Below are 20,931 nucleotides of genomic sequence, written 5' to 3'. Positions count from 1 at the left end.
GGGAAACCACAGACAAGAGGGTGCCCCCCACGACCTGGGGCTAAGACAGGAAGGAGGCGCAAACACCAAAAAGAAAAGCTATTAGTTTATATAGAGATATATAGATATATAGAGATATTGATATATACTGTGTTTACATAGTCCACAAGTTAAATGCAGGTTATCCATAAGAAGAGCATTAACAATAAAAATACAATCTGTGTAGCCAAGTACAGAGACTTAAAATGGTAAAACAGCAAAAAGGATCTCACAAAAGGTACAAATATACAGTACAAATTGATTTATTTAAAACAGTTACAAAAAAGCACAACAAAATAGAGATTATCCTTAGAATTATTAATGCTTTGTTAAAGATCAGGTAGGATTAGAGGGTAAGAAACAGTATTGGGTGGGGGGAGCACCTGACTAGTTCTAAGGCTTTAGATACAATGCAGTTGGTTACATGTTAATTCAGCCATTACATAATGGGGATTATAGTTGAGGGATCGGTAATTTATCTACAGGGAACTCCTACCTAAAACAGATCCACCAGGTCCTCTCCAGGTATGGCCTTCTCTTCGTCCTGGATAACATTCCCTTCCTTCCCCTCTCTATTTTGTCTTCATCCCCGCCTCACCCCCCACCCCCTTAAGGTGCTGTCCTTTTGCAGCTGGGATGTGATGTACAGGGGACCCTGTGTGACTGGGAAGGTTGCTGGGGACCGGCCCTGTGATAATACTCCAGATGTGCTACGATCCTCTCCCCAACATTATACATGTTCTCAATGCGGCACAGGGTGTCGAGGAGGCTGAGGGTCCGCTCACTCACACCCTGTTGCTCCACCTCACTGCAAACTCCCTTTTTAGGTAGTTTCAAAACCACCTGGTCAGCTTCCACTGAAGAAATCTCAGTCCCTACAACAGCCAGAAAGATGCAAATGCTTGTGGGTTTGACATCGAGTAAAGGCACAAGGGCCCCTGCCATACACACTGCAGGCAGGGACCCGACACGAGGCCATTGTCACTGCTGGGGGTTGCAGCTGACACGGCTCTGGGATTACAGGGACTTGTTCTCTATCTACCAGGGAGAATCTGGGTTTAAGGTGAGAAAAAACAAAAAAAACCTTTTAGTGTGAAAAGTGCATTTAATTACAACTGCTCCGGCTAGGGAAGCTCAGCAAGGCAAACTGCACCCTCGTCCCCTCCTGTTGCAGGTGCCCCGCACAGCCTGCAGGTGAGAAGAGCCCTGGCTCCACTGGGCCACAGACCAATTCTAGAGGCGACTCAGAGCAGCTGCCAACTACAGACCCATATGCTCGTTTTATTATTGCATAAGGAGAGAGGCCTGCCCAAGCCCAGGGAAATGAGTGGTGCGGGCCTCCCCGCAAAGTCCCAGTGGGCTCTCATCCCCATCCAATCTGAGCAGGGGTCAGTCCTCCAGTTGTAGTGTTTGTGACTACAGTTTTTCTCATCTGGAAAGTATTGCAGCTTCAGTGTGAATAGGCACTCCCCTGGGGGGGGCCATGAAGTCTCCCTAAAACTCTGGCCCTCACTCTTGCCATTTTTAACCAATCCTTCAAGGCTCTCCAAGGTCAGTTCACTTTGTAGTCTTTTCTCCAATGGCCTCAGGGCACTTGTAACCACTCCAGCAAGATCTCCCAACTCTTCTCAATATGCCTGCTGTCTAGCGTGGTTAGGCCATAGCATTCTGCACTCTGTACATCCTGAAGGGTTTTCTGCTACCCTCAAAGTCTTCATGTTGGTAAAAATGTAACCAAACTGCCTCTGAAGACTAGAGGGCTTCGGCCCTCTCCCACCACTAGGCTGGCTCTAAGGGTCTGGTAGGAGAGAGGCCTCTGAGGACAGGGATGCAGGCCTTAGCTTCTGACTCCCCTTTATCACCTTCAAAATCAGGCCACTAAAAAAATCAGAAAGGTTAAGAAGTCAACAGAAGAGAACCTAACTGCACCCATAACCAACTTATTTCTCCTAAAGGCAAACAGGGAAAAGATGCTTAGAGCTATGAGTCTGATGACAAGTACCTGAGCCAACCTTCTCTGGGATTCGCTCATCCTGAAATTATTCCTGACATCCCTTTTTTAACTGGACAAAATGGACAACTCTGTTAGTGACCTTGGCATAACCTGGGCAAAGACAGGGCACCACGGTTTCCTCCATAGCCTGAGTTTAAAATATTTGGCCGAGGGGACAGAAAGGCCTGGTGAGAAAGCAGCGAAGCAGGAAGGAAGCGACAGGCAGGTGCCACGGGCAGCCCGCCTCCGTGACAAAGCAGCGCTCGGGGGCACCGGGACCAGCCGGGGTCAGGAGCGTGGCAGCGGCTCTGGCGAAGCCAGCTTGGTGCCTCTTGTGCTTTGGAAAGGGCCAGGCAGCTCAGGCCTGAGGTTTCAGAAAGGAGCGCTGGGCATCCAAAGGGAGGGACGGTGGTGGGCCATCCTCCTGTAACTTAACGTTCTCCTCCCAAGATGATAACGGCTTCTCTACACGTGGAGGAGCGCGCCGCCCATCACAGCAGCGCTTGGAACCATCCTCCCTCCTCCCCCACAAGCCAACTTGGGGCCTCTGGTCCTCCAGTCCTTCTACCCGTTCTCAACCCCAGGGATAACCTCCTTCCTTTCAAAATTGCTGCTCCTTCAATTCCTACTGCACACAGGTTCTCTCTCGTACCCAATGCCACAGTCTGACAGGAAGAATAGATACATCACAGCAGCTAGGACAGAAGACGCCTCAGCAGCTCAGAATGATATCTATAGAGCAAAGGCCTGGAAAGGACTCACGAGACCGTTCTTCTCCAAGACCCCCGAGCAGCTCATCAAAATCAAGTAATACGTGGTGTGTGCATGGCACTGTGCTAGGTACTGTACAGCTAACAGGGCGCAGCTTCACACAGGAGCAGACAGAAACGGGACAGCAGCAGCAGCAGAGAGGGCAAGGCAGAGGAGCAGAAGGTGCACAAAAAATGACCCCTTCTTCTGGAAGTGAAAGTGGCTGTTCTGAATAAAGCAGGTCCAAACCACGCAGGAACCTGCCTGTCTCTAGGGGAGGGGCAGGCTTTGTTTCCACCTCTCTTAATGGAGGGAGCTACAGCTGATGACCAATAATGACTTCTTAGGCATACCCTGCCTGCATGGCATTGTACTATACTGATCAGCTTTCCAATGAAGAAAGCTACTACAGAGAAACCTGTGCAAACAGTTATTTGCTAAATGCCATCTACTCAGAATGATCAGAAATGAGTGTCTTCTCCCAAGGCTTAGTGATCAGAGAGAATTCATTAGACCACCTCCAGGCCCCAACTTAAGCAAACGAACGAGGAAAAGCAGCATGTGGGGAGACCGAGGGTGAGAAAGGAAGCACGGAAAGATCTCGAATGCACTACCAAGGTTCAGTGTTCATCAGATACAGTTGGCATTTGGTTATCAGAGCTAGCAACTCAAGGAACTGGGGTCCAGTCTGGTAGTCTGGCACATGGGGCTTTACAAAGTGACCAGAGAGCTACTATCACAAAATGAACCTCCGGAGTACAAGACTGGCGGCAAACAAGTCAAGGCTTCAGTCCCTCTCTCCTCCTGTGTTCTCTCTGGCTGGCCGTTTTCAGAACATCCCCCGGGAGGTAGGTAATATTCATCCCCATTTGGCAGTTGGGGAGAAAGTGAGACAGAAGCGTCACAGAACTTGCCTAATGTCACTAAGAGAAAAAGCTGAGGTCAGCCCTTGGGAGTTCATGGACTCTCGATCCTGAGGCGAGCCATTTCCACAAAACACATGCTAACTCCTGGTCAGAGTTGGAATCTATAACCAGGGAGAAGCTAAAGCAGAGTTAGGTGACACTGCCCTGAGTTACCTCGAAGAAACTAAAATAAACTCATCCACCTTCTGGTGGCTCATGGAAGAGCCTGGCTCTCAACATTCCAGAATCCCACAGGCCTGGCTGAAGCTACAAGTTGTGGGCATAACAACCCGGGGCTTCCAAAATGCGAGGAGGCCAAGCAAGAATACCTGTATTTTAAAAAATGCCATTCCATGAGGAACTTGCCCCAAAAGAGAAGCCAGAGGACACTGGGTATTAGGATATGTGGATCAAGAGAATTAACCCTCAATTTTAAAGCCCTTCCTCATTAGTGTGAAGGATGGCGAGAGGAAGCCCGAACACCGGATGAGACAGTGGGGTCATAATGGATGATGCCAGCGAGTCTTGGCAATTCCAGCCTTCGGCATCGCCACCAATCTGGGGGATGGTATCTGTCTTGGCTGCTCAGCAGCAGAAAGAGCACAGACATGATGCCCAAGGATTCCCAAGGGATTTTGGAAATGGAAAGGAAAGTAAATGACAGTCGGAGGGGAAACCCAGAGTCCCTGGAAAATTACTGCGACTTAGTAGGGATAGATAAAAGTTTTATAGATGCTGACCTCACGGTCAGCAGAGCCTGGGAAGAGGCCCAAATGGAACAACTCTGCTGAAGGATAGTACAGAGATGGAGACGTGCAGGCACTTGGGCACATCAGCAGAGAAAAGGAGAGGGAGTGCAGGTGTCTAAGGAAAGCAATGGTACACTAATTTTTCAAAGACTCTCCGTTACTGATTTAGGAATTCGTATGACTTTGAGCTAATCATAAACGATCTCAGCAGGCTGGACTTTGTTGAGACACATGCATTCCCCTAAGTTCCATCTATTTCCCTAATAGCTCTTTCCTCCAATATCCGCCAGCCACCAGCTGTCTGCCACAGTCTGGATTCTTAGCAATCCCTTCATTCTTGATCCTAGAGGTGCTTAATTTCTCTCCAGCCCTGAAAGTCACTGTATGCCTTGTGAAAAGGGATGGGGGAGGAGGAAGGTGATGAGGCCTAAACACAAGCCTGTAGAGAATGTGTTCCTTGCCCACAAACCCAAAGATGACCACCTGTAACAAAATTACCCTTTAAAGTGCACATCTCTCAAATGAAGGGCTCTGGGATAGGAGCCCCTTATTCCAAAGAGGGGGATCTCCCCTTCCCCCACCCCCAAAAGAGAAAAGAAAAAACTCCAGACAGTTTTAACTGCTGCTACTCTAAGCTGTGTGTGGATCATAGTTTTTGGCTCTTACTTGTGGCCCTCCCTCTGCCCCCTGCTCCTGATGCTTGGACCTCTTTCATGCAGGGACTGGGCAAGGGGAGAGGAGGACACGGGGGCGCCAGTGCCTGGGATATGCCATATGCTTCCCAAGCCTAGGCCAGCACCTCCGCCCTCTCCCACCCTCAGTTCCCAATCTAAGCATTTTCTGGAGCCATCCCGGAAGGATGCCAAGGGTTGCTAAACATTACAAACCCTAGAGCATGAGGCTGATGTCTCTCTCCTCCCTCCCCAAATTCCCATGGCTAAGAAAGTGGATTAACTACTCAGAGTGTGCAAATTTCTCCACCTGCTCACGGTGAGACTCAGCTCTGGACTCAAACTCCGGTCCTGGTGTGGGGGAAGAGTTCATTTTCCTGCATTAGAACGCCCTTCAATGGAAAGTTTCACCTCCTGTGGAATGAAAGAGGGACGGAGCAGAGTGGCCCGTGCTTCCTCCCCCGGCACACTGTATCTTTGGAAGCCCGTGGCTGGCCAGCAGGACTGAGCACCAGGCTCAGGCTGGGAGGGTTCCACTGTGTGGGAGCTCTGAGCCAATGCCCCCTCTCCTGAAGGCTGGCTCTTCCTGTCACTGTCAGATGACTCTCGGGATCCCAAGACTGTCCTCTCAGGCCTCTCTTGGGAGAGACCCAACTGGTCTGGGGGAGGGAAGCCAGCCTGAGAAACCGAGTTACTATTCAAGCTCTGTAAACTGATAGAGATGCAAACATCTCCCACCTGTAGCCGGTGGCAAGGCAGAGAGAAGAGCTGTGCTGTCCGCCCAGGGCTGCAGGAGGACCAGCCCTGGCCATACACAAAGAAAGGGTGTTCAGGGGGCACATCGATGCTTACTTTGCTCTGTTGCTCCCCGACCACAAAATGCAGCATGACAAAGCCAGGCCACTGGCTCTCCTGAATGTCTACCACGGTGCTGGAGTCAATCTTCAGTCCCCCGCTCACCTCTGCGCTGCGCACAAAGTCCTGGGTCTGTAGATCCTCAACCCGCTTCAGCTCTCCTGTGGCCAACTGGATAATGGCACCTTTCATGAAGTGAGAGGGCAAGTGGGAAGAGGTGCTAGGCGGTGGGGTTGGCTCCTTGTTTGGGAAAGTGGCTCGAACCTGCATATCCAGACTTGATGTCACCAGGATTTCTGACCCCATGGACAGCAGGCCCTGCTCAGTACCAATGGGCACCAAATTGCCATTGGCTATAACCATTGCTTTGGGTAAAGGTCTATGTTTTGTCAGCTCTTGAGGAGACGGGGTGTAGAGGCCCTGGGCCTGGCTCTTCTCTGTCATTTCTACTGGGTTCCTAGCCAGCCCTCTCACCTCACTCTGATGATCAGGGGCATGATGGGACAGATTAAGGGGGCTGGGCTCATCTTTCCTCTGAGTTGCCATCACTCGATAGTCCTGAGACACTAAAGTTCCAACCACTCTCTGGACCTCTAGGTCAGTATCTGGAGTCCCTCGGTGTGCCGGCACCGCCACCTCCATCCGTGGAGTCTGAGAACCTGAAAACAACTGTCCGTCCACCACACATTCCACCACTGTTCCTAATCCCTGGCCATCATCCTTGTTGCCGGGGGGGTCCATGGCTTCACTTTCTTGTCTTACCATGTTCCGTTCCATTTGTCTCTGCCCTCCATTGGGAGTAGTTACATCTGGAACGGGCTGGACCTCATGTAGTGCAGGGGCAGAATCTGGGCTTGCTCCTGCTGGAGGGATTTCATGTGTTGTATACCCAGGGGGAAGCCGAGACATCTGATAGTAAATGGGCACCCGGCCTGGAGTGAGGTCCACTGGCTGAGTGCCTGAGTGATGCTGCAGCTGACCTGGTGGGGAAGTGGCAGCAGGGACTTTGTTGAAAGTGTGGGCTGGAGATGTGGTCTGGGGGGGAGGGGTAGCCCCTTCTGCCAGGAGTGAGGCATATGGCACAAAGTGAGGAACATGAGAGGTTGTGAGGTTGGCAGAAGGGGAGAGCAGAGGACTAGGGAGAAAATTGGGTGGCATGGCATAGGGCATAGTGTAAGGAGATCCAATAAACTGCAGAGAAGTGGGGGGAAGCTGGGCATAATGGATGGGGGGATAGTGGATTCCTGGATGTTGAATCAGTGATGATGCTACATTAAAGGCAGAGGGCAGAGGGCTCATGTTCACCACAGGATGGAGGCCAGTTGGGGAAAATGTGGCTGGTGGCACGGCCACCTTGTACAGCATACCATATTGGTCCACTGTCAGACCAGTGATGGCCTCCACTCCATCACTACCAACACTCTGTCTTCCTCCTGCCTGGGTCTGCCCAGTCGCCACTACCCCCCGACACCAATCAGAGGCATCGCCAGAGGGTGCGTGGTTGGTTGAGCAGCTGGTGGTCCTCCCCATATCCTCGCTGGTCACAGGGAGGTCTCGTTTCTTTGGTGGAAGGCATTCCTGACTCCTCTCATGAACAGGTTTCATATTGCTTTGTAGTATTCCCAGAGCCCGGAGGGGGTCGGCTTGCTTCTGGGGACATCAGAACAGAGTTCTCTGTGATTTCCTTGTACCCCCTTCCACTGTTGACTGGGGCACCCACATCTGCTGGGGAACAAATCAAAGGCACAGAGAAATAACCTGGGGGTGGGCTCCACATGCAAACAATGGAATGGTTCACCAAGCAGAAGAAAGTAGCAGGGCCTGTGCTCAGGGAAGTCTGTGAGAGAGGAGAGTCATAAGTGAAGGGAACAAAGAGCAAGGTCTGAGCATGCCAAGGAAATATGACAAAAGGACAAATAAACAGCAAGAGGGACTACCCTCCCTGGCCTAGCCAGGACATACAGAAAAACCACAAAGCAAAAAGAGCTAAGAGGAAAAGAGTTAGCTGAAACATAAATAATCTGTGGGCACCACTCCTCTGAAGAGACCAACAGCTTCATTACAGTCACATCTCTGACCACGACCCTGATTGTTCACGGCTCTCAGAGTCCCCTCCAGTGGGGACTTCAACACAGAATCTTTCCTGCTGACCCTCTTTCCTTAAATCTCTCTCCTTTCTGCTATCATGGACTAATGTGTCATCTCCCTCTCTTGATCCTATGATCTCATCCTCACTTCCTATGCCTTCTCTTATTTGGTTTATGACTTCACCCATCCCCACCCCCGCCTGGCTAAACTCTCCTGTCTGGGATCACTCACCCCACTGTCACCACTCCCTAGGTCTTCTAACCTACTTGCCTCATTGTCACCTTTTTTTCTCCTTATCCAAAAGTTCCCAAGTTAACTTTCAGATGCCATCAACTCAGTTCTAAAAAAACTGTCATTCCCCATTATGACTCAGAGCAACTCAAGCCCCCATATTCAGTAATTGGTTCCATATATAACTTATATTTGCTTCTCTTCATCCTCAAAAGGTGGCCCAATCTGCCCTCTGGGCTAAAAGAATCTCTAGTTTCCATTCAGGTAAGAGCAATTTTTTTCCTCCACTTGACTACCCCCCAATTTTGGGTCAGCAATATCTTACCATCTGTTTTCTAGATTCTCTTCCCTCTCCTTTCTTTGCATGAGGTTGTCAATGGTTCCTTTTCCTGGAACTTTCAAATATGTTGTTGTAAACTCACTTCCTAAAATGCTAGTCCCCCTTTAGAATCATAGGCCTATTTTCTCATTTCATTGGACAGTGTAGTACTAAGAAAAAAGCTTTCTCTTTTCTCTTTTTTTTCTTTAATCACCTTTCACAAGCATTTTTGGCCTGAAACCCTTCTTATGAAGTTTGTTACCTATTTCTCCCAATTAACTTTCAACCTTCAGGATATATTCTTGAAGGATGAGGAGCTATAATATTGGGTTCTCTTCAGTTTTCCTATTCTTATACACAGATGCTATTCTGCAAAGAACCCAAAGAGATGCCCATTTTTATTACCTGAGCTTCCAGCAATGCTTCTGGGCAACTGTAATATGAAGCAGTCTCCTCCCGACTGGCTTGGTAGTCTGGAAAAAGGAAACAGGATAGGAGAAAAGAATGAATAGGACACTTTCATTTCTGACCCTTCCAAGAACCATCAGAGAACAGGTAATAAGAGAGACACAAAAAGTGAATTCTGCAGGTCTTTTAAGCAGAGTAGTACAGCGACTAGACAGTACAGCTGCACAATCTGTTTTTTAAAAAAAAAAGGTCATTTTTAAATCTTACATAACTTAAGGATCCTAATACAAATCAGAAGTCTAATTTCACTGTCTCTCCAATGTGATACCTTCTTGATCCTTTCTGCTCAGACCTTTTACTATCCTCTCACAGTTTCAATTTATATCCAGCATAAATATTTAGTTGGATCCAGAAATAAACAGAAAAGCTTCTCTAAGCCCATGACCAAATAAAAAGGCAAGATCAATTTCACGACCTCACCTTTGCCCTGAGGTGTAGAAAGCTAAAGCATGGAGGTCATTTGAGTAAGAGAGGCACCAGGGAAAAAAAACTATTAATATTTCTGGGGCAGAAAAGGAGGTCAAGAGAGAGTCAAGTCACTCAAGAGGAAGCTTTATTAAGATTTCCAACAAAAAAATTGGACACCAACCAGTCAGCCAATATCATTTGCTAAAAGCCATCTTTGTACAAAACACAATAACGGGTGCTAAACAAACAAAACACAGTGCCAATCCTCAAGGAATTTACAATCTACTAACTGGAGAAAGCCTAGAAGCACACACCCATCAGACTATAAACACACCAATCTAGACAGGCCACCGATGCCAACTAGAGACGGACGCGGGACTTGATATTAAAGCAGGGTAAGTACTATGAGAAGCTGCTAATAACACTAGTTTTCAGGACATCCAAGTCTATCAGTGGAAGACATCAAAAAGATATGTCATCTGGGGTCCAAACTGTCCTGGAAACTGAAGGCTTGTACTATTTATTACACATGTGGAGAAGCAGCCAAAAATAGGGCATGAAGATAGAATTCTTAAGGGAAACGGACTAAAAGGATAAAGTAGCAATGCAAACTCCCGGTCACATAAATACAAATTTCCTACTGGAAACAGTCGCGTTATGCCCTTTCTATCCTTTAGTCACAGCAAAGGAAAAGCAGTCGGTTCTGGCTCATTCAACAATTCTGTGTCATGTCATAGCCCCGGGGGCGATCCCCCAGTCTGAAGCTTTCAAGAAAACCCACTCTATCCACCTTTCTGTCCCTAAATGCCGAGGAAAGTGCTGAACGCCGAAAGGAAGGAGGATACAACAGAATTTACTGGAACAGCAGCAGCGAACCGGACCAAGACAAGGTACGGGGTAAGAATGACCTAGCTGCCTCCCTCCCGCACGGATCGATCAGTATCGCAACCACAAACGCCTGCTCTACTGAACAGCTCGCTCGATATGGGGCTCTGGGAGAAGCGGCTCCAGATGCGCCCCGAGGCAGGAGGGGGACCCGAAGAGGGAGCGCTGGCCCGGTGGGTGCTACTGCCCGAGGCCTCGGCCCGGGGCACCCCGAAGGGCTCCTCGCCAGGGCCTCCGGTTCACAAACGATGGGGGGGATGGGTTTAAATTTCCGGGGGAGGGAGAGTCACAAGAGGAACCTCGAAGGGAGGGCGCCCGCTTCCTCGTTTGGGGGTCGCGGAGCGGGAGAAGGGTGGGGCTTACGGGGGGTGGGAGGGCGAGGGTTGGCTGGGAGGGCGCCTACCGCCGGGGGGCGGCCAGAACCGGGGACACCCCCACCAACCCCGGCCTGGGCCGGAGCGGAGCCCGCGGGGCTGCGGCCACTCGCGGCGAGAACTCACCGGCCCATCTCACGGCGCTTTCTCGGCTCCTCCCGCTGGTGTCAGGGCCGTGGCCTGAGGAGCCGCCGCCGCCGCCGCCGCCGCCGCCATCCCCGGCCCGGAGCCGCCCCACACCCAGCGCCCAGCGCCCCAGCCTGGCGCCTGGAGATGGCGTCACCGCATCCTGCCCCCGGCGCCCGGAGATGGCGTCACAGCGGCGGGAGGGGGGTGGGGCCGCGGGGATGAGCGCCGGGCCTGACGCATCACCAGCTGGCCAAACCGTGGCGGCGGCCGCGGCGGCGGCGGAGCCCGAGAGAAGCTCGGGTCACGTGGCCCCGTGCTCCGCCCCCCCTTTCCCCCAGGTGACCTGACCTCGCTCTGACCCCACCCCTTTACTGTGGAAGGGCCGTGAGCGCACGTGGACCCCAGCCTGGGCCATCCCGGAGCCTTTGTTTGGGAGTCCCAGGACGTCCCCGGGTCCCAGGCCGGGGTGCAGGTACAGGAGGCAGCCCCTGTTGGTTAAATCAATACCTCCTGCTCCGGGAGCAATAATCAAATCAATAACGGCGTTCCTTCTGGATGGGCGGAGTCTCCATCCCTGGGAAAACACCTGCCTGCCCCTCCCTTGTATCTGTGGATTCCCTGGGGCGGGGACTTTGTGACTTTTGTATCCCCTGATTTAAGGCGGTGTAAGACGCAGAAATATCCGATACATGTTTTCTAGCCCCCCGTTATTCATCATTTGTCCCTCCATCCAATCCAATTCAGACTGTCTAAAAGAGTTCAGGATAGTGGATACAGTACTTCTGGACTTGCAGTTAAGGATATGCATTCAAATTCCACCTCAGACACTTGCCTAGATGACTGTGTGGCTGACCTTCCAGTAACTCCCCAAGACTGTATTTATAGCACACCTCTCTAGTCCTATTTCCCCAACCTGGGCTTGAACTTCCCAAGCTGCTTTCTTCAGGCAACAGCTGACTACTTCTCAGAGTTCTAGGAGCAAACCTGAGAGGCTGGATTTCTAGAACCCCCACTAGTATGTTCCCTATTTATCATCAAGCAGTTGACACAATTAACTTTAAAAAAAAGTACAGGTATAATAAGAACAGTTGGTAATCCTCTCCAAAGCATGAGGGGTATAGTCTCCTACCAGTATATGTGCAGCCCATAGGGAGAGTGGGCTCAAACTTAAAATAACAATGATAGTGAACAAATATATATAATCAATGTAGCAAAGGGGCACATGTCACTCCTGGTCCTAAAAGTCCTTTTCTTCTTTCGTGGAGCCCTCTTAAAGTTCCCCTTAGGTCTCACTTTTCTACTGGGCCGCAAGGATCGGGGCCTTTCCAAAGTCCAAGTTAACATGCTTTCTGATGATGCCGTCCACAGGTGACTTATCTTTCCATGTCTCTCTGCAGTCATGTCTGTTGCTGTGGGCCTCTACTCCATTGGCCACTGCTACTACTACCATTTTACTACCACAGCTCATGAGCCTTCTAATGAGTCCTCTAGATCTCCTGATCTTACAAGATCTTTCTTACAAGATCTTAGACTTTCATTTCATAATGTTTATTTGCCCAAGGTCAAAAAAGAATAAAGATCAAGAAATAGAGAAGCCTATGAGCTCACAGCTGCCATGTACAGGTAGGAGATTAGTCTTCTGCTCTTCCTCCACCTGGCTCTTGTGACCAACTTTAGGTAGTCCCTTGCAGCAGCAAAGAAAAAAGGAGAGATGAACATATACCCACTCAGTTTCAGCTCAGCTTCACCTGAGTCATCTATTCTTCTTGCCAACTAGACAGCTAGATAGCCAACTAGATGACTTTTCACCATCTCCTCACATAAGCTCCTCAGTCATGCGTAGCCAGAAATTAAGTTCTCCTGGTTTCTTGGATTTGAAACCTCTATGGTCACTTGGATTGAAATTAGATGGGAAATATCTGCATATGCTCTAAGAACTGGCCCTTATAAGCCAGTTCATCCATGTTAACAAATCAAAGAGGGTTTGCAGTTTGTGCACCAAGTGAAATTGCAGATCTTTGATCTATGTTCAAGGTACACAATATTTCCCAGAACTGAAAGGGACCTCAGAGGCTCAGTGTCCAACCCCTACTGGAACAGGAGTCCCTTCTTCAGTAAGGAATTCATCAATGCTGTCCATTCCACTTTTCAAAAACTTCTATTGTATAGAAGTTTTTTTCTTCAAAAACTCAGCAAACATTTTTATTTAGTGCCTATTACATGCAAAGCACCTTGTTCAGTGATACAAAGACAAAAGCCAAATAGTCCTTGCACTCAAATTGCTTATCTACTTGGGGAATATGATTTGTACAAAGTCATTTCAAGGGTGAAAAATGATAATAACTGGTGAGGAGGGGGGAGGGGTAATTAAGATTTTTGAGACAGGCAGATCTATGCTTTAGGAATATTAATTTGGCAGCTGTTTGGAGGATGGGTTAGAGACGGGAGGAACTAAGTCTGGAAACCAATTAGAAAGCTATTACAATAGTCTAACAGCTGTGAGTAGAGAAAAGGAGGTGGATAAGGCAATGATATAGATATAGATGATGGTCTACAAGACTTAGCAATTGATTGGATATAGGGAATGAGGGAGAGGGAAGAACCAAAATGATTCTGAGGTTGAAAATCTGGATGACTTGCAGAATGGGCATAGACAGTTTTTTCTACTGTCTTTGTAACCCTAGCACTTAGCAAATACTTAAATGCTTGCTGAATTGCATTGCATTGAATTGAATTGCTGGTTGTATCATCAACAGAAACAGGAGAATGTGGAGGAGGAATGTATGTGGGAGGAAATATAATGAATTCTATTTTGGGCTGGTGTTTGAGATTGTGAAACAAAGATTAGATTTGTGTTCTTTGGTCCCAGAGGATGGAAGCAGGAACAAATGGTAGAATTAGCAGAGATGTAAATTGAAGCATAATGTCAGGAAAAACTTCTTTACAATTAAGGCTGCCCAAAAGTGATGGATACCTGCCTGAAAAGGTAGGGGATTCCTCCTTTTCAGGCTTCATGCTGAGGCTATATAATCACTTGTGGAATACGTTTTAGTGAGGATTCCTTTCTGGTATAGTTTGAACTAGAATTCAGGGATTCTTAAACTTTTTTGAGTCATGGACCCCTTTGGTTGTCTTATGGACTACTCAGAATAATGTTTTAAAATGCATAAAATAAAATATACAGGATTACAAAGGAAACCAATTATATTGAAATACAGTGATCAACATATTTTTAAAAATAAGTTTATAGATCCCAAGTTAAGAACCCCTGACTAGACAGTCGCTGAGGTTCCTTCCTACTCCCAAATTCTGTGATTCTAAGATGTCTGTGGGATATCTAGGCAGAAGACGTCCAGCAAATAGCTGGTAATTCAGGAATGGAGTTCAGAAGAGAGGGAGGTTAGATACATTGTCACTGTCATCAGAGTTGTCATGCCTGTTCTTCAAGGTTGGCAAAGTATTTGATATATGTTATTTCATTTACATTGATTTTTAAGCCCTCATAGAGGGCTGAATGAGAGAATGTAAGAATGCAGAGAGAGAGGAAAAGAGGGTCCTAGACAGAGTTTTTGGAGATGCCCCCACTTAATGAGTGTGAGGATAATGATACAGCAAAGAAAACTGTCCAGTGGCCCAAGGAGAGAGTGCACAAGAGAAAGGAGTACTTAGCAATGTAGGTCAAGTAGTAAGATTAGAATCCAGAATACAAGGGATTAAAAAGTAAATGGAGAGTAAGGATAAGTAAGTAAAAAGTGTGAACATCCCTTCTAGGAATTGACTGTGAATGGGATGTCCCAGTGAAGACTCCTCAGTGTAATTAAGGTTTGGGATAAGGCTGAGTGGGATGAGGGTCCCGTGAAAACTTCTTAGAAGAATAAATAGAAATTGTATTAGACTCAAGGCAGGCATAGCAGCCTGACAGGCCTAAGTTTCGATTTACTAGAAATCACTTGATTTACGGGAATTCAACCCCAAGTACCTCCCCCCTTATGCCATTGTTAAGTAGTTAAAGTTTGCCAACCCTGAAACTTCTGAAGAAGCCCCCCCCCCATATTTTGTTGATGCACCAGTTGCTATATTTCGGTCATGGTGACCTGGCTATACAGTACAGTGTCTAGCTTGACTGCACATCTTTAATTGCTTCTTTGGTATTACTTCAGCAAACTAAGAAACATAGATATGTATATTGTGTTCATTGTTTTGTTTTCAGTTTCTGTGGACATTGAGAATGTGAGCCAAATATTGGCCAGTTGGTGGGAGGGGGGAATTTACCCATTAGGGTATTTAATCAGGTCCTTTGCTTCTGTCTGTGTCTCCTTTCATCAGAGTATTCTGGTGGAGGGACACCCAAATCTCGAGGTTTGATATAATAATAATAATAATAAATTAACTTTCTGTTTCTCCTTGGATACCTCTGTGTTTTTTTTTAAATTTGAGTGGCATCCCACACAACTGGTAAAGGAAGACAACATATATGATATATATATATACACACACACACACATACATATACACAATATAACAAGAATATAACTTGAGGGGATAGCAGGATTAAGTGAAGGATTTTGAAAGACGGGGGAGATGTGGACATATTTGTTGGTGGTAAGAGAGGAGGAAAGAATTACCCATTTCCTTTGTGTGTGCCAAACAGAATAAATCCAACCCTTCTTCCATAATCTCAAGCTAAACGTATCCAAACTAGAGTTTATTATATCTCTCTCCAAACCATCCCATCTCAGAGCTTCCCTCTTTCTGTTGGTGGCCTCACCGTCAAAGAGCTAATGCATGAGCATGAGTATGGAGCGCATGTGTAAAGCTCTTTGAAAACTTTATAGTGTTATTTGGTAGGACTTCTTTTACCTATTGTTTCAAACAGTTTAGATAGTATTGGATTTAGTTGTCCTTTTAATGTTTGATAGAATTTACTTGTAAATCCAGCTGGTCTTGGAAATTGTAAATGGTAGCTGTTATCATTATAAGGAGAAATTGAGGGGAAAAAAAGGTATAATTGAGGAGACCTAGAATCTCCTCACCTTGGAGCATCCTGGTGGCCTGGTCACCATGGGATACCCCTCCACAAAGCCTACCCCCATTCTTCAGTGCTGAGTTCCTCATGGGCCCTCACCCCCATTTTGTGAAGGGGTCCAGACCAGCCTGACTTTGTTCTCCTCCCAGCCCTGTTCCTGTCTTCTGGATTTCGAAATCATGACTTCGTAATGGGTACCTTCATCCTTCATCCTAATTTTTAGTCCCTTTGTATTTATGTCCCCAGAGCTTAGCACAGTGCCTGGTACATAGAAGGCACTTTATAAATTCTTATTTCCTTTCAGTCGGTCAGTCAATATACATTTACGTGTCTACTATGTGCCAGGTACTGTGATAAGCTCTGCAGTCACAAAAAAGGCAAAAGATAGTCCCTGCCCTACAAAGTAAACTACATACAGGATAAATAGGAAATAATTAAAAGAGGGAAAGCATTAGAATTAAGAGGGGTTGGGAAAGCCTTCCTTTCTTCCTCCCTCTTTCCTTCCCTCCTCTACCTCTTTCTCTCCTAACTGCCTTCCTTCCTTTTTCCCTTCTCTTTCCCCTTCCTTTCCTCCTCCCTTCCTCTCTTCCCTCTTTCTTCCCTTTCTCCCTCCCTCCCTTCTTCCATCCTCCCTTTCTCTTCCTCCCTTTCTTCTCTCTCTTCCTTCCTCCTTCTTCCTCCTCCTCTTCCTCTTATCTTCTCTCCCTCCCTTCCTCCTTTCCTCCCTTCTTTCCTTCCTTTCTCCCTCCCTCCCTTCCCTCATCTATACTAGGTGTCTCTACTTCCTCCTCTCTCAATTTCTTCATTGTCATATATAATGGCCTTCTCTCAAATCTCATCTTTCATGACTCCACAGCCTTTGACACTGGGGATGGACCTCCTCTTCCCAGATATTCTCTCCTCTCCAGATTTTTGTGATGCTGCTCTTGGCTTGCTCTCCTTTATCTGTCTGACCACTGCACCTTGGTCTCCTTTGTTGGTTCATCATCCATATCATGCTCACTAAGAGTAAGTTTTTTAGGCTCTGTCCTGAATCCTCTTCTCTTCTCTCTGTATACAATTGCACTTGGTGATGTCATTAGCTCCCACAGGTTCAATGATCATATCACTACAGATGATTCCCAGATCTCTATATCCAGCCCTAGTCCCTCCCCTGATCTATATAGTCTCATACCACCAACTATCTTTTGGACATTTTGAACTGGATATACTATAGACATCTCAAATTCAACATGTTCAAAAAGGTAACGCATTTTCTTTTCCCCAAAACCTTCCCTTCTTCCAAAAGGCTCCATTACTGTCTTGAGTACTATCTAGTCACCTAGACTTATAACCTCAGCATTATCCTTCACTTTTCACTCTCATCCCACAAATACAGCCAATCTATTGCCAAATCATCTCATTTCAACCTTCATGACATTTCTTGAGTATGTCTTTTTTTCCACTCACAAAACCACCACCCTTGTTCATGCTGTAATCGCCTCTCATCGCAACTATTGCAATACCTTTCAAACTGGTCTCCCTACCTAATGTCTCTTCTCATTCCTATAGATCCTTAACTCAGATGCCAAGGTGATTTTTTCCCCTCAAGTATAGATTCACTCATGCCCTCCCTTCCACCCCTATTCAATAAACTCTAGTAGTTCCTTATTACTTCCAGGACAAAATGTAAAATGCTGTGTCTTATCAAACCATTTACAACCCGGTCCCTTACTATTTTTTCACCTTACTCATACTTTACTCTACTCCTCCCCTCACTGTAATCCAGGCACACTGGCCTACTCACTTATTCTCCGATATTACCCTGTGTCTTTGCCCTGGCTCTCCCCTCTACTTAGAACGCTTTCCCTCCTCACCTCTCTTCCTCTTTTCCATTCTGGTTTCCTTCAAGACTTCACTCACAGCCCACCTTCTGCAGGAAATCTTTCCCTGTCCCCCAGATGCTACAGCTTCCCCTTTGAAAAGACTTTTTATTCACTCTCCAGATAACTTGCATTTACTAGTTATTTACAATATAATATGAATTCTTTCAGACTGTGGACTGTTTTGACCTTTCTATTGACAGTGCTTAGCATAGTTAATAAATGCTTTTTGATTGTTTTATTAGTTGATTTCGTCTTCTACCATTTCTCCTTGTTTTGAGGTCTGGGGCTGAGCAGAACAAGCCTACTTCCTCTTTATGTAATAGCCCTTCAAATACTAGATAGGTTGTCAATATCCTCTAGAAAATATGGCAGAGCTGAACACAATAAGGTAGCTAGGTGGCGTATGGTGCATGCTGGATCTGAAGTTAAATCCTACCTCAGACACTAGCTATTTGACCTTAGGAAGGAGGACTTATCCTCCTAGTTTCAGTTTCTTGATCTCTAAAATGGGAACACTCCTAGCAACTACCTCACAGGTTGTCATGAGGATCATGGATAATTACACACACACACACACACACACACACACACACACACACACAGAGCTTTGCAAATCTTCCAGACGTATATGACTTCTAGCTATTGTTATTCATTGTTGTTGTTGTTATATCCTGCATTCTGTACAATTTATTCATCCTAATGCAGCCTAAGATTGATTAGGTTTTTTGGCATGTCACCCTGTTGGCCCATATTGAGCTTCCATTCTATTAACACACTGAACTCCAGTCCTTTTTATAAGAACTGTTGTATGGCTGTCTTGGAATTTTAAAGTGCCTAAGTTCAAGTACTAGCTCTCTTAGCTACTACCTGTGTGACCCTGGGTAAGTCATTTACTTTATCTCCTTGGGCCTCAGTTTTCTCACCTGCCAAATGAGGTACTTAGGCTAAATGACCTCGAATATAATTTCCAACTTTAAATTTTACAGCCAGTGACTAAGCTAAAGAAAATTATGAGAAAGCAAAGAACTCAGCCCTATGTAGTCTTCATGGGAAGCCAGGACAAGGATGAGGATTAAAGCTTCCAAGGGAAGAAGATATAATGATACCTTACGCAGTGGTCTATACTTTTAAAAACAATACTTTCTTGAAAAAAAGAGTAAAAAACGTAATTAGAGGCAGAGCAAGGGGAAGAGAATATGGACAGAGGGGTGGAAAAAGATTGCTTCAATTTCATGTCATTAGTGTTAGACACTTAAAAATAAATTCCTTCACTTTCACCACATCTTTCTTTGCAAAGAAGAGTTAGGGGGGTAAAGGGGGGAATTTTACCAGAGGATAGGATGGAAGAAAATACATAATTAATCATTATAACCATGAATATGAATGAGATAAGTTCACCTATAAAATAAAAGAAGAAAGTAGAATGGATTAGAAAGCAGAATCCGATGATATGTCACAAGAAAAAAACTCGGGACATAAAAATTCATGCAGTTAAAATAACAAGATGGACCAAAATGTATTTGCTTTAGGTGGACTAAAAAAAAAAAAGAGCAGAGGTAGAAATCATGATTTCAGATAAGGCAACAGTAAAAATAGACACAATGAAAACATAAATAGGCAAACTACATTATACTTAAATGATGAATCAATATTAATATACTATATATATGTACCTCACAAGTCTACATACTTAAGGGGAAAGTTCACACAATTTCCATTAGAATTACATAATTAGGGGGCAGCTGGGTGTCACAGTGGTTAGAGCTCTGGCCTTGGAGTCAGGAGGACCTGAGTTCAAATCTGGCCTCAGACACTTGACACTTAATAGTTGTGTGACCCTGGGCAAGTCACTTAACCCCAATTGCCTCAAAAAAAAAAAGAAATACATAATTAAATTACAATAGTGAAAAACTTCAGTATATCCCTTTCAGGCCAAGACAAATGTCACAAAAGGATAGACAAAAAGGGAGTTAAGGGCCAGAATGTAATTTTAGAAAAGTTAGATATGAAATATCTCTGGTGATTACTAAATGATAATAGAAAAGACTACACATATTTCCCAACGTATATGGTACCTAACCAAAAACCTACTATGTATTAGGGCATTAAAAAGAAGTACAAGAAAACAGTAATGACAGTACATCCTTTACTGACCAGAATGCTATAAAATTATAGTTAATAAATCACCTGTGGATAAAAGAAGAAAAATTAATTAAAGATGAAGTACTTTAATTCTAAAGAACTGATACATCAAAGAACAGATAGAAACAACAATAAGGCAACATACAAAAACTTTTGGCATACAGCCAAAATCATCCTTAAGGAAAATTTATATCTCTAAATACTTTCATCAACACTACACTGGTTTTGTTTGTGCAAAAACTTTTGAATTTTTAAATTTTATGTAATTAGGATTGTGCATTTGATCTTTTGTAATCCTCTGTATCCCTTTTTCATGAAAAGTATTCCCTTTCATGCTCCTCTAAGTTGTTTTGATGTGATATTTTATACATAATCATCTGGGAGCTGCTTTGGGAAAACAGGTACATTAATGTGCTGTTGATGGAGGGGAGATTGATGTGCAAACACTCTCAAAAGCAATTTACAAATCTAGTGATACCACTACTAGGTCTATATCCCAAAAAGATTTTTTAAAAGAGGAAAAGGATTCAAATGTACAAAAATATTTATCACAGCTCTGCTTACTATGACAAAGAATTGTAAACTGAGGGGGTGCCCATTGATGGGGGAATTACTAGACAAATTATGGTATATGGACGCGATGAAGTACTATATTAAATATTGGATTAATTTTATTAATGATTTAAAAATAATTAATAATTAAATTTAATTAAAATTGAATTATTTGATATTGAAGAAGATGGTTTCAAGAGAAACTTGGGAAGACTTATATGAACTGATGCAGAGTGAAGGGAGCAGAACCAGGAGAACAATTTATATAATAAAAATATTATAAAGACGAACAAATTTGAAAGATTTATGAACTCTGACTCACACAATGACCAACCACAATTCCAACATGATGAACTGTTCTGCCCATAGTTAGAGCACCAAAGGATTCAAAGCAGATTGAGAGATATTTCTTTTGGATATGGCCAATGTGGGAATTTGTTTTGTTTGTCTATACATGTTTATTTCTAACAGGAGTTTTGTTTTTCTTGCTTTCTCAATGGGAG

The 20,931-nt window shown here is 45.4% G+C and overlaps 1 protein-coding gene across 2 annotated transcripts; it reads right to left on the bottom strand.

Annotated features, from left to right (window-relative positions):
* Window positions 1–72: 72 nt before the first annotated feature.
* On the bottom strand, window positions 73–10,951 carry ATXN1L (ataxin 1 like). Of its 2 annotated transcripts, none has more exons than XM_020963728.2 (3): window positions 10,841–10,951; window positions 8,985–9,052; window positions 73–7,666 (listed from the first exon to the last, which is right to left on the bottom strand). In XM_020963728.2, exon 3 carries the CDS (start codon window positions 7,544–7,546, stop codon window positions 5,456–5,458), a length of 2,091 nt encoding a protein of 696 aa, XP_020819387.1. In that variant the 5' UTR covers window positions 7,547–7,666; window positions 8,985–9,052; window positions 10,841–10,951; the 3' UTR covers window positions 73–5,455. The 2 variants fall into 2 exon arrangements, with proteins under 2 accessions (XP_020819387.1, XP_020819386.1); XM_020963727.2 differs by having other exon boundaries at window positions 73–7,663.
* Between the last annotated feature and the right edge of the window lie 9,980 nt (window positions 10,952–20,931).

The sequence above is a fragment of the Phascolarctos cinereus genome, unplaced genomic scaffold, assembly GCF_003287225.1.
Source record: "Phascolarctos cinereus isolate Bilbo 61053 unplaced genomic scaffold, phaCin_HiC Scaffold_2;HRSCAF=192, whole genome shotgun sequence".
NCBI classification, from domain to species: Eukaryota; Metazoa; Chordata; class Mammalia; order Diprotodontia; family Phascolarctidae; genus Phascolarctos; species Phascolarctos cinereus.
This window is presented reverse-complemented; position numbering and strand designations above follow the sequence as displayed.